The following is a 13,840-nucleotide window of genomic DNA, read 5'->3' as shown; positions in this document are numbered from 1 at the left end:
ATGAACGTCCAGTGTATGTACGTCAAGTGTCCGAGCGCCCATCGTATGAGTGCCCAGAAGCCCAGCACCCATCATATGGGCGCCCAGTGTCTGAGCTTCGAGGTCCTCAGCTTTCTTGATTGGACAGTTGGGGCTTTAGCAAAGAAGATAGAAGACTGCACCACGGTTCAGGAGAACTTCACTTCAGATTGACAGGGGGTTCTAGCTTGTGCTGATAGGGGAGTGAGTTGGCGACCATCTTTATCACAGGAGTTCTGAAGAAATGAGATTTGTGGTGCTCGTTTACCACGAAGGGAGTCACACTCTCTAAATGTTCCTCTCTCCTCTTTGCTCCTTTAGACAAGACCAGTTTATTCCTGAAAGAGACTCGAGAATGAGTAACTGCCGAACTCCCCAAAAAATCTTCACAGGACCTTCTTACGCAGTCCACCAAGAAGACTAGGATCCCTGCAAGAGCTACTTCAACTACCATAACTGCTAGGGCTTCTTCTCAGTTGTTGCAGCATCCCTTTTGAGGTGCCTAGAGGTCAATTCCAGTCCCATCGTAGAACCAACCTTTGAATGACACAACCCGTCAAGAAGCCTATGTCTAGTCAGCCCCTCGAAAGTGAGTTACCTGTCCTCTGTGTCCCAGTGGGAGCAAGACTCCTTCGTTTTTGGAGCAGGTGGAAGATCAGGAATGTAGAGCCGTGGGTACTAAAGGTCTTAAAGGAGGGCTCTGTAATCCCTTTCATGGAGAAACCTCCCTTAGCAACATCTCCCATCAGCTTAACAGCCTACTCAGTAGGCTCAGAGAGGTTTTCGGCCCTATCTCGGGAAGTTTCAGCTCTACCCGAGAAGCAAGCTGTGGAGGTGGTTGAGGGTATAGGCACAGAGGGGTTCTACAAACGCCTCTTTGTAGTTCCCAAGTCATTGGGAGGATGGAGACCTGTCCTGGATGCCAGTGCTCTGAACTTCTTTGTTCAAACAATGAAGTTCAGAATGGAAACGAGCCAGTCGATCTTGTCACCCATCCATCAGGGAGACTGGATGGTCACGATCGACATGCAGGATGCGTATTTCCACGTCCAGTTCACCTGGACTCCAGAAAGTATCTGAGGTTCGTGTTCCAGGACAGAGTCTTCCAGTTTTGGGCACTGTGCTTTGGCCTCTCCATGGCCCCTCAAGTTTTTACTCAGGTTCTCGCCCCCCTGGCGAAATGGTTACATCTGATGGGGATAAATATATCTCTATACCTGGCGACTGGCTCCTACGCTCCCCCTTGAGATCTCAGTGCACGAAGGACCTACAGAAGACATTTTCGACTCGTTTAAGAACTAGACTATTAATAAATTTCAAGAAATCACAACTAGTTCCAGCTGAGTCAATTCTGTATTTGTGGATAATGATAGATTCTCTGAATTTTCAGGCTTTTCCTTCTTAACAAAGGATTCAGACTTGTATCAGTAAAGTCCGGGACTTCATATCTCGCCCATCCTGCTCAGCCAATGCGTGGATGAGTCTTCTGGGAACCCTTTCTTCCATCAAGAACTTTGTCCCATTGGGCAGGTTGCACACCAGTGTTGCAGTTTTACCTCAAGGCCAACTGGCTCAGGAAGGTTTTCCCGGACTCATTCATCTTCAACATCACCCCCAGAATCAAAGGGGACCTTTGGTGGTAGCCGGTGGAGGACAGATTTGAGACAGGGAAGTCTGTCTCCACTGTCTCCAATGAGCCCCTACCTAATGTTGTGCTCAGATGCCTTAGATCTGGGTTTGGGGGCTATTTTCAATGGCATGGAGGTTTCAGGAACGTGGCCTCCAACCAAAGGGAACCTTCACATCAGTGTGAAAGAATTAAAGGCAATTCATCTAGCCCTCCAGTATTTTTCAGTGCAGACTTTCAACAGGACAGTGGTGGTCCATTCGGACATCAGAAACCAAGGAGGGACTCATTCATTTTCGCTCTACGAAGCGACCAAGGATTTTCTTTTTTGGGCACTAAGGAACAAGACCCATGTTGTTACCCACTTCATCCAGGGCAAGATGAATGTCCTTGCGGACGAATTGAGTCGTGGCAAACAGGTTCTACCGATGGAGTGGACACTCAATCTACAGGTTTGCACTGACCTGTGGAGGCTGTGATGGAAGCTGTCAATACTGTAGACCTGTTTGCAATGTATAGGAACCATTGTTTACCTCTGTATTGTTCTACTGGTCTGGGTCCTCAGGCATGGGCGACAGATGCCATGCTGCAGGATTGGTTGGATCTTAATGTATATGCCTTCCCTCCCTTCAGCATGGTGAGGGAGGTATTGAAGAAGTTCAGCACTCACAGCAACACGTCGATGACTCTAGTTGCTCCCTTTTGGCTTTTTCACAGATTCCATCTAGGGTTTACTACTCTCTCTCTGACAAGCCTTAGACTGTCAGGGAGCTTGTCAGAGCGAAAGGAATTTCAAGGAAGGCTGCAGAGGCTATTGCTAAGTGTAGGCGGCGATCTTCTGCTGTAGTCTACGAAGCCAAGTGGGCAGTCTTTTGGAGTTGGTGCCAAGAGCTGAATATCTCCTCTTCTCAGACATCTGTGGCCCAGATCGCAGGTTTTCTGTTATTTCTTAGAACCTTGAATAGGTTAGCAACATCCACCATCAAGGTTACAGGGCGATGTTGAGTTCCGTTTTCAGACATAGGGGAGTGTACCTGTCTTTGAATCAAGATTTTAGCGACTTAATAAAGTTTTTTAATACTAGTAAACAAGGAAAACATTCTGAAGTCACTTGGAACTTGGAAATTGTCCTCAAATGGCTCTCAGGACCGCTGTTTGAATCTTCAGAATCATCCTTGCTTAGGAACGTGAAGAAGAAGACTCTATTTTTGATGGCCTTAGCTACGGCTAAGAGAACTAGTGAGCTACATGCTCTTGATAAGAGGATAGGCTTTACTCAAGGTAATGCTGTATGCTCATTGACTTTGGGTTTCTTGGCTAAGAATGAAGACCCTACTAACCCCTGGCCACGTTCTTTTTCAGTCAAGAACTTTTCTGAGATTCTGGGCCCAACCGATCAAGAGAGAGTCCTCTGTCCAGTAAGGGCCTTACGAGAATACCTAGAGAGAACCAAAAGTATTAGAGGTTCATCCTCAAATCTCTGGTGTTCTGTGAAAGACCCCAGTTGTCCTTTATCCAAGAATGCATTGACGTTCTTTTTAAGGTTTGTAATTTCGGAATCACATTTGGGGGTTCAGGACGATTTATTGACTTTATGGGTGACTTCAGTGAGAATTAGGGTTTTTGGGTGGGGAAAATAAAAAGAGTTCATTGCATCTATCAGAAATGTAAGAAATGCATAAATCACAAAATAATCAGATGAAAAATGCATAGTATATGTGTACCAACTGTTAAGTGACGAGCTGTACCATATCTGGCACAGTGTGGATTGTACCTAAGTTTCGTGATGACTGAACTCAGATTTTGTGTTGAAGTTAAGTATAAGGAAAAAATGGTGCCATCTGATGGTACTTTCACAATAAAAGTTGTAGTTTAATGCAACAAACATCATGTTTTGATGACAAAATTTGCCTCATAGGCTTAAAGTTAGTAGGGGAGGTTGATAGAAGTACCCCATAACTAAAAAAACTGTGCTGAATTTAGATGAAGCAATTCAAATTCACCCTCTTCTCTGATTAGAGTGCTCCAGATATGTACTCAAGTCTAAATTGATGCCAGGTCCTCGTACGTTTTGAAAGAGTACTATGTACATTTACAAAAATTTGATAGAGACAACCAGAACATAGAAATTAAGATGAATAGGGAATCTTGGCAACAGGCACGTGTGACAATGTACTACAAAGATTTAGTTGAGCTAATTAACCTAGGTGCAATGCGAATAATTGCTTACAGTAAGGATGCCCACATACAAAGGCAGTAAGCTTTGAAAGATTGACTTCCAAATACCAAAAACATGGAAAGGAAGGGGAAGAAGACAGAGAAATAAAGAACAATGGTGAAATATAGTAACACCACAACTTATCAGACCTCACCTTATCAGACTTACATACTTATGAGCAACATTACTATGAAAGTTTCACCTTTTTAGATGTGCTGCGGTTTTAGGTGAATCTCTTAAATTGAATGCTAAATGTAAAGAACAATCAAGTTTAAGCTAGAAATTATGTGGAGTTATTGTTAGCTGTAGGATTCAAGTGTAGGCTATATATGTGAGTTCCATCCTTCTAACCCCACTTCCCATCTGCCATAGAAACAAAGAATGAAGGAAGGAGTCGCCTCAAAATGGTGGGCTGCTTTGGGCTACCTAAGGATATATGCTGACTTACATATTCATCTCTTATTCAATCTGGGACTAAAGTGTCTTGACATTTTTTTTGCAGGCAAAAAAGGGCTCATTATGAATAATGGATTTGTATTCAAAATTAAAGTTGATTTTGAAATATTAAAGCATAATATTTCACTTGGGCAGTTTTCTGAAGCTCACAGTGGCAGACAACAGCACAGTGATTAGGTACTCCTTATGAAGTGGTTTACACACCCAGGAGAATGATTTAAGCTTGTCTGTCGGGATTACTGCACTCTATCCCTTGGCTAACCAGTTATGGTGTGAATGATAATGTATAAGTAAAAGAAAGTTACTAAGTAGGAAACATTAACTTTTATTTTGAATATTTATTTTTTTGTATTTCCTCTATTTTCCCTTGTTATGATGTGTATTTGTCCAGCAAAGACAGTAATGTAAGAACTGTTTTACAAGTTGAGTGATGGAATGATCCACATATGATTCTTTCTTTTTACTTTTTATCTTTTTTTAAGGAAAATACCATTACAATATACAGGCAGTCCCCGCTTTACAACGAGGGTTCCATTTTTTGCCGCGTCGTAAACCGAAAAATTGTCGAAAATCGTAGAAAATCCAAAGAAAACCTTACTTTTAATGCTTTGGGTGTATTGAAAATGATGTAAACTGCATTTTTATTGAGTTTTTCATCAAAAAACCTCAAAAATTTTATTATTTTGCTGTTTTGGAGCCATATTTTTTCCGTCGGATCGGCATACAACGTGTCGTAACCCCGGAACATGCGTCATAAACCAGCAAATAATTTCTGATGAATATATTTGAAAAGCGTCATAACCTCAGAACGTCGTAAGCTGGACCCGTCGTAAACCGGCTGCCTGTACTATATAGTTGGACAGTTTGATAAAGAATATTTATCTTTTTTTAACAGGATGGGTCATGATACTGGTTATCCATGATGTAATTGAGAGTGCTCATCATATACAGTACTGTACTGACGTTTTCATTCCTAAGCAAATGTCATGGGATCACAGAGCACGTCATTATCGACATTTTTTGAAGTCCTTAAAGCGACCTGAATCAAGTCTTTGCTCATGTCCTTTTCATATTCATCCAAGACATTGGATTCCACCTCCATGCTTGACTTCCAGAGCACAAGAAGTAGGTCTAGATATTTTCTCCTATGCTTTTATTGTAAAAAATATACATATTGAATTGTTTTACTATATTTTTCATGCTGCATAACTTGGTGCAGTTGTAGTAATAGTACTGTACTTGAAATCTGATCGCTGATGGTGCATACAAATTATAGTGACTTCTGGGAAATTCAGTTTTGTATATATCAATACTTGATTTTTTTCAGGAAGAAAGTTTTTATCGTCATAGGAGAGTGTTGTCAAATCCAGAACTTAAAATGCGTTCATCTACTTTACAAGTACGGTATAAAGTAACTAATAAGTAAATGCATTGTATTATACTTAGCTTTGTCAAATACTTAGTGTATATACATGTGCCAATTTTATATAGATAATGATAAAGCATACTGCATAAGCAGAGTTAGTTATTCCGTACAAATGAATACCCTGTATTTGTTTGAGAGGAAAATGTTTTACCTTTTGCAAATAACTATTCTTTTTTATTAATCTGATTGCAGACAAGACCTGATGACAGTGAGCATCAGCAGCAGTCACTGCAGCATCTGTACAATGAAGCAAGGATTTTAAAGGTTTGAGTTAATTTTACATATATGTAGTTGATGAGAAGGATGTCCTTGTCCATCAAACCAAAGATTGAAATATTTGATTTTCTTCATATGTACTGAGTGTGAAAAGTCTCTGTTGATGTCATTTGCAAAATATTTTACATTGACTTAATTGCGTGAAAGATAAAGTTTAGGCAAGGGCTTCAGTATACAGTAGAATTCTGGTGTCATTTCCTCAGTTGAACATTTCCTTTTGTTATTAAGTAATTGTAGGTTAATTATGTGATATGAATGGATGGTAGCTGAAAAGACATTTGCTTAATAAGCAAACCCATAATGTATACCCATTTTTTTTTTACAAGAAATGGTCCTCTGATAGACTTTCTCCACAAGAAGAAACCTCATTCCTGGAAGGTGATCAGTCTCTCTCTCTCTCTCTCTCTCTCTCTCTCTCTCTCTCTCTCTCTCTCTCTCTCTCTCTCTCTCTCTCTCTCTCTCTCTCTCTCTCATGTAAAGATGGTAATAATGGAACTCCAGTAGATTTTATTCCACTTTATCTTGCAAATTCAGTGAATTAAAAAATGTATTCTCCATGCATGCTTTTAAAATCTTCTCCAAGAAGGGAATGTTTTTGCAAACAGTTCTTCCATCAATCTATGGTTAGTCATCCAGACCTAGATGATCCAGTGTAAGTGAAGACTGATCAGTAAATTTTGTGTTTCATTTACTGCACCATATACAAGATAAGCAGTTTACACATTTCTCAGCTATAATTTAGAAATAAACAATGGAAAATAATAACTAAAACTATTGATGGAACACTGGCATCATTGTTTAATTTCTACATTTATAATTGGCATTTATGCTCAGTAACTGATAGGAAATTGTACTTTGTGAGCATTAGCTCTTTGTTGGGCTTAGGGTTACAAAGAGTTGGTGCTCGTGAGCACAGTTTCAACCCCTATGAAAGGGTGCTGCCGACAATCAGAGAGCACGGTGTTGCTGTACTGTCAGTCTCTAGCATGAAAAGTGGAAACTATAGTTGTTGGTGACATGAAAGGGTTATTGATTCAGTCACGGCCACCATTCCACACATAGCAGACTCCTTTTATTATGTAGGCAATAGACACTGCAAGTCTGTTCTTGACAAACTCTTTGAATCTTGTACCCATAAAATATGCTCTTCAGTGGTTTTGAAGAAGGTGTGTGTCAACATTTTGAGAAGATTATTCCTGGGAAGTTTGTAAGGCCCCATAAGTGGGTCCTTTCATACTACTGAGAAGTTTAGTTCAAGCTGCATACAACCCTTTGAATCATGCATCCGTAGTCAACTTCACACTGAAGGTGGTCTTTTTATTGCCATTTGCATCTTTGACATGAGGCAGCAGGCTGCATTCACTCACATGTTGAATAATTGTACTATGAATTAGAATTTAATAGGTCTGTCTTATTCAGCTGACTTTGTCATAAAGACACCATTTGGTATAAGTAATTTACCCAGTAATTACCATTAATTACTTAGCTAAGAGTTTCTACTCGAACGGCAGCTAGAATTTTGAATTCCGCGGTAGTGATTCTTTTGTCAGTGTAGGTGACAAGGCCCCGCCCACTTTCGGGGTAAGAGGAACAATTCGGCCAAAAGCTCAATTTCTTTCTGCTGCTTGCAAAGTCCACACACTGTGTTGACAAAGCAGCTTGGTTTTGAACATTGGTTTTCTTCCCATTTGGTGAAGTATTTTGTTATGGTAGCCTTTCGGCATTGTAATCTAGACATTGTTTTTTCAGTATTTTGACGTATATTGTGATTGTTGACTTGACAGCTAGTTAGGTATGTCGAAAACTACCTCTTCTAGTTTCTGGTATTGCAGCAAAGGCTGCAATACCTGGATGACTAAATTGACTTATGACTCTCATACCCTTTGCACCAATTGCAGAGTGCAGGTTTGTTCAGTCAATTTAACTTGTGACGAGTGCAAGGATTGGAGGGAACAAAAATGGAAGACCTTAGCTTCTCATTTAGGTAAATTAAAGTGGGAAAATGGTTAGTCAGACTTTTAACTCTTAAATCTAGTAGTATGACATTCCTGTTGTATCTCCTCCTGTTGTTCATTCCCCTCCTGCTGCAATTCATTCTCCTAAACCACCCACACCTTCTGGCTCCTACACTTTGAACCTGATCTCTTTCGCCAGTCTCGAGAATAAGTTTGACCAAAGGTTGAATCTGGTGGTAAGTACAGTGGTCCAGTTAGGAGCATCAGTGCGTGCCCTTATGGACAAGTTTGAAAAAAGTGATGAAAGTGAAGTGTTAGTGGGTGCTGGTTCCACTGATTCTCGTAGGCAACGGTCACTGCCATACTCCCCTCTACCTGGGAGGAGGCATATCGGTAGCCCAAGGAAGGTCAATGGGGTCTGCCCACATGTAGTCGCCACCTCAGTCCAACCTGTTACATCCCGGGTTGCGACAAGAGACAGCCTCTGGAAAGGCGTCTCAGACGTTCGTAGACATTCTTCTAGTGCATCTCAGATGTTCATCAGCTTTCTTCTAGTTCAGAGGAGTCTTCGCCTAACGAGCCGTGTATGGTGCTTCCCCGACAAGTCTTGCCCACTTAAGAGACGGTCCTTGTTGAGAAATCAGTCTCCGCCTCTCCCCAGTAGGAGGTTGAGGGAGCCTCCCCTCAGCCCTCAACCTTCTTGCAGTAAGTGGGATGGCCCTGAGCGCTTCTCCTCTCCTCAGCACCAGGATTGAGTGTATAGACTCTCTTCTTCGTCTTGGAAGTGTTCTTCTGGCCCCAAGCACCCTGCTTCACGTGAGAGGCTCTGTTCCTCATATAACTGCCCCAATCTGACTGATTGTCTTTTTTTACACTGAGCACCCAGTAGTGCCTAAGCACCCTGAAGCTGCCAAGTGCCCTGAAGTAGCCAGGTGTTTTGCAGCAGCCAGGCGGCCTGAAGCGCCCAAGCTCCTTGAAGCTCCCGAGGCATCCACGTGCCCTGAAGTGGCCGATCGCTTGTTGTTGGTGGAGAATTCTTCAACTTCCTCCAAGCACTCTAAGACTCCTAAAGACCATATTTTGTCTGTGCAGACAAACGCAAGCTTGTCGATGGTGCCAGCACCAGTTCCGACTATGTCTTCTTCTGCCTTAGATTCATCACTGGCTCCTTTACAGCGTCAGTTAGACAGTATATTACAACTTCTTCAGAAGCCTTTAACCTAGGCAACACCTGACCAGATCTTGTTTCATCTCCGATCTCTTCAGACGATGAAGATGTTGACCAGGACTCGCCCTTGACTCCGTACACATCCCTGTTCAGATTCCTACTTCAGAATTTCTCGGACTTCTTCACTCCTGCGACTCCTACACCTCCGGCTTCATCGTTTATGATGAGTAATCAGCCATCAGATTCAGTTAAGCTCCCTAAGGTGGTTCTCTCTTCCTTGCTGAAGAAAGCTTTATGTGAAGTAGAGGACTGGGTTACTGAGAAGAGGGAACAATGAAAGGCCTGCTTCAGCATTCCGTCCTCCCATCTTGCACGTATGCGCTACTTACCCTATGTGACGGGAGAAGCTTCTTCCCTGGGAGTGGCTGCCTCCTCCCAGGGGGACTTCTCAGGGCTCATTTACGCGGGTCGTAGATCTGCTCTCTCTTCTGTCAAGGTTTTCTTCTCAGCACGCACAAGAAATAGATCATTTATTGAAAAACCTTTTTAAATCATTTGAAGTGTCAAGTTCATGACTGGTGCATAGGAGCTGTGGCCAAGAAAATTAACAATCCATCTCTTGCAAGAGATGACCCTCTGGACCTTCTCAAGGGTATCAGCGGTCTGCGATTTTGGTGATATTGGCTCACATTCGTGAAAATTAGTTATCGTCATATTTCCACAGATCTGGGTCCCGGCCATTGCCACGTGTAAGATAATATCGATACGAAGCCTTTTAAACGGTTTAAAGGCCAATTTAAAGGCCACACCCAAGTAGAGAATTAAAGGTCTGGTTAGGGATGGTTTTACTATTTCATTTTGCATTCATTGTTCAGGTATTTGTATTTCTTTTCATTGCGTATTCTTTCGTATGCCGTACAATATGTTTTCGTGATAGAGATGGCAACGCTTCCCAGGACTGAATAACGCGAGCCAGTTGTCCCGAGAGAGAATTCTTATATTTCTTTGATGTAATCGTGTATTTGTTATTTTCAATCCATTGCAACACTTCCTCGGACTTTTGGACGTCAATTGTGTATTATATATATTACCAACATGCCAAAAAGAAGTTTAGTAAGCGAAGGGAAGCAAGCTCTCGCAATATCAAAACTTATCTTGAAGCTAAAAGTATAGACACAGCTAATGTTATGGCTTCTCACAAGTTGCCACCAACCATGTGTGCTGAGGAGATGCCAAGTACTTCCTATTACGAAGCCCGCTCCGAGTGAAATCTGTTATTCCCTTGCAAAAATATATCAAGATGATGATGATGATGGCATTGACGACTTTGTTTTGAAGTTATCTGATGATGAGGAGAGGGAGGAGGAAGAGAATGAGCATTTTCAAGATGTAATTGGTGTCCCTGACGTAGTTTCTGGAGATATGGAAGCTGCTGGTGCTCTCGCATTGTGGCAAAGATCACTAGACAGGGAATTCATATATAAAGTATTTGTTGGTGAAGGGGATTCGACAGCATATAAAGGAGTATGCAGTTTGAATGAGGGCACTGGTCCTTATGGCATTCCATATCCAGTGCTCAAGGAAGAATGCATAAACCACGTTCGGAAGAGGATTGTCTTTCGTCTTATGGCCTTGAAAAAGATACACAATATGTTTCGAAATATGTAACAACAACAAACAAAGTTATGTTTAGGAGTGAGCTTGGAGGACTCAATAAATTGAGTGATAGCACGGTCATAAAGATTGGAACATGATATCAGCTATGCAGCAAGTTCATTGCTGCCTATTATGAGAAAAATGACAGGAGAAAGCCTGAAAGGCCTTCAGATGAAAGAGAAGATCAGGAAATGAATGTCTGCTATGCATTCAAGAAAGCTAAAGAAGCAAAGAACATCAAAAGGAGGATATGAAGGAGGGGCTCATTAGCCTCCTAAAAACCTGGCAGCACAAGAGTCGAGTGGCAGTCTATGATTATCCCCAAAAATAATATAAACTATTTTCTTTAAGTGATAAATGTTTTTTTTTGGAGGGAATAATATATCTTTTATAAAAGAGAGGGGAACAAGTGCCATGTAGGCTTTTCCAAGAAACTTTATATGCTTCTAAAAGCAAAATAAATGGTTAGCAAAACTTTAACTACATTTTTCTCAAAACTTACATTTTCTACTTTCAAATTCCAAAAACTCCCTTATTTATGAATGGATTTTAAAAATCTAAAAAGCAGTTTGAACAAAGATAGTGAGAGAACACATCGGCAAATTTATTTTTCTTTTTTCTCTAAAAAATTTTTTTTACCAAGATTTAATATATAATTTTATGGTATTTTTTATTGCACTTTTTAAAATATTTTTTTAAAATAGCATACATCAGATATTAGATTTTTGAGTTTGCTGTTTTATTTGATAGGAACTAAACTTTCTGCTATTTCTTTTGTTTTTAAATTGAATGATAAATAAAGAAGATGTACTTTAAAAAAACACAAAAAATGTAATTTTTAAAAGAAAAATATTCGTTAAAAAAAAAAGTTTTAATCCAATTCACCTGAAATTTTGTATGCATCTTCGGTCAAACTAGAGGTAACACCTGTGGAAGTTTGAACACCATCACTCAAAATTAATCCCCGACCCCGCCAATACCCTTAACTTTCTTTCCTGCGCTGACAATGCAGTTAGAAATGGTTCTCAGGAATTAGCTGCTCTTTACGCTATGGGCATACTCAAGAAACAAGAGCTTTGGGTTTCCTTCATGCGTAAGGACAGAACATCTCAGAAATCGGCTCTGCTGTTTTCCCCTCTTGATAGCCACCATTTATTTCCACAATCTACGGTAAGTGAAATTACTTCGAGTTTACATAAGAAGTCTACCCAGGATCTTTTGACCCATTCGACGAAGTGCCAAAGAGATTGGCCCACATTCTCCACCAAATCCTCCTCTTCTCTTCAGCCACGGCCCTTTCATGGGGGCAAACAGAGGTCCCAGTCCTGGCCTCAAGGTGCAGGTATGTTCTCATCTTGAGCAGTCAACAAGTATGCAACAAAGCCAGCCGCTTGCAAGTGAGAATGCAGTTCTCCATGCCCCAGTCGGTGCCTGGCTACGTTTCTTCTGGGAGAGATGGAGCATGAAAGGGATGGACCAGTGGGTAGTAAAAGTGCTAAAGGAGGGATATTCCATCCCTTTCAGGGAGAGGCCACCCTTGACCAACACTCCCATTATATTGATGGTTTACTCCATAGGATCGGAGAGGTATTCAGCCCTCTCAAAGGAGGTTTCCTCTCTCCTCAACAAGGAAGCCATAGAAGTAGTCAAGAACGTTGAGTCAAGGGGTTTCTACAACTGACTATTCACGATGCCCAAGTCTTCAGGAGGATGGAGACCAGTGCTCGATGTAAGTGTTAAATGTCTTCATAGAGAATACAAAATTCAGTATGGAAACTACTCATTCTGTTCTTGCAGCCATCTGTCAGGGAGACTGGATGATCTCCCTCGACACGCGAGATGCCTACTTTCACATTCCAATTCATGTAGGTTCAAGAAAGTACCTCAGGTAGTGTACAAGGATCAAGTCTATCAGTTTCGAGCACTTTGTTTCGGCCTCTCGACTGCCCCACAGGTATTCACCTGAGTACTCGCTCCCCTGGAAAGATGGCTTCATGTAGTGGGAGTAAATATCTTGCTCTACCTGGATGATTGGCTGCTCTGTTCGGCCACGAAGCAGTGTTGCATGGATGACGTGCAGAAGACACTGGTATTGACTCAAGAATTAGGACTATTACTCAATCACGAGAAGTCACAGATGACCCCCTCTCAGAGGATTCACTTAGGAGTCTGGATAGACTCTCCGAGTTTTTGGGCTTCTCTGCCCCTCAAGAGAGTGGAGGACTGTCTGAGGAAAGTAGATCTGTTCTCTCCCTTCACTCTTGCTCCGCCACTCAATGGATGAGTCTCTTGGGTACTCTGGCTTCTCTGGAGCAGTTTGTCAGACTAGGGAGGCTTCACGTGAGACGGCTCCAGTTTTACTAAAGAGCTTGTTGGGATTGGAAAGTGCATCAAGATCATCACTTCTTTCCGATAACTTCGGAGATAAAGGAGGACCTGCGTTGGTGGAAGTCTGAAGAAAGATTGATGGAAGGGAAATCTCTCCTCCCGGTGAACCCCAACCTAGACTTCTTTTCCAGCGCGTCGGATACAGGTTGGGGAGCTCTCCTTGGGAACCTAGACATCTCTGGGAAGCAATCCCTCAAGGAGAAAGAGCTACATATCAACGCAAAAGAATTAAAAGCAGTACATCTGGGGCTATAACACTTTGCAACAGAGGTCTGCAACAGGACGGTAACAGTCCATGCAGACAACACCACAGCCTTGGCGTGTATAAAACATCAGGGAGGAACTCACTCATTCTCTCTTTGCGAGATAGCGAGGGATCTCCTATGCTGGGCGGACCAGAACCGGACCCAATTGGTCACTCGGTTCATTCACGGCAAGTGCAGTGTTTTGGTGGACGAACTGAGTGGTCAAAAACAGATCCTCCCTATGGAATGGGCACCAGATTCTCGGGTATATGCCAGCCTTTGGAGTCTTTGGGGATAGCCAACCATAGACTTATTCGCTACATCCAGGAATCATCAACTAACTCTGTTCTGCGCCCCTTTTCCGGACCTCCTAGCATGGGCGACAGATGCGATGATCCAAGATTGGT

At 41.9% G+C, this 13,840-nt stretch overlaps 1 protein-coding gene across 4 annotated transcripts in view; it reads left to right on the top strand.

The window, feature by feature from the left end:
- Nucleotides 1-13,840, top strand: part of LOC136851876 (outer dense fiber protein 2-like) — a 68,158-nt gene that overhangs the window by 6,251 nt on the left and 48,067 nt on the right. For 3 of the 4 annotated variants that reach the window (XM_067126200.1, XM_067126202.1, XM_067126203.1), the window contains exons 2-4: nt 5,215-5,444; nt 5,647-5,718; nt 5,938-6,009. In XM_067126200.1, the coding sequence (XP_066982301.1) occupies nt 5,223-5,444; nt 5,647-5,718; nt 5,938-6,009 (366 nt within the window). In that variant the 5' untranslated portion in view covers nt 5,215-5,222. The remainder of the gene's footprint in view (nt 1-5,214; nt 5,445-5,646; nt 5,719-5,937; nt 6,010-13,840) is intronic. The other variant, XM_067126201.1, reaches the window with a different exon arrangement.

Source organism: Macrobrachium rosenbergii, chromosome 24, assembly GCF_040412425.1.
Source record: "Macrobrachium rosenbergii isolate ZJJX-2024 chromosome 24, ASM4041242v1, whole genome shotgun sequence".
NCBI classification, from domain to species: domain Eukaryota; kingdom Metazoa; phylum Arthropoda; class Malacostraca; order Decapoda; family Palaemonidae; genus Macrobrachium; species Macrobrachium rosenbergii.
Note: the sequence above shows the minus strand (reverse complement) of the source record. Positions and strands in the feature narration are given on the sequence as shown.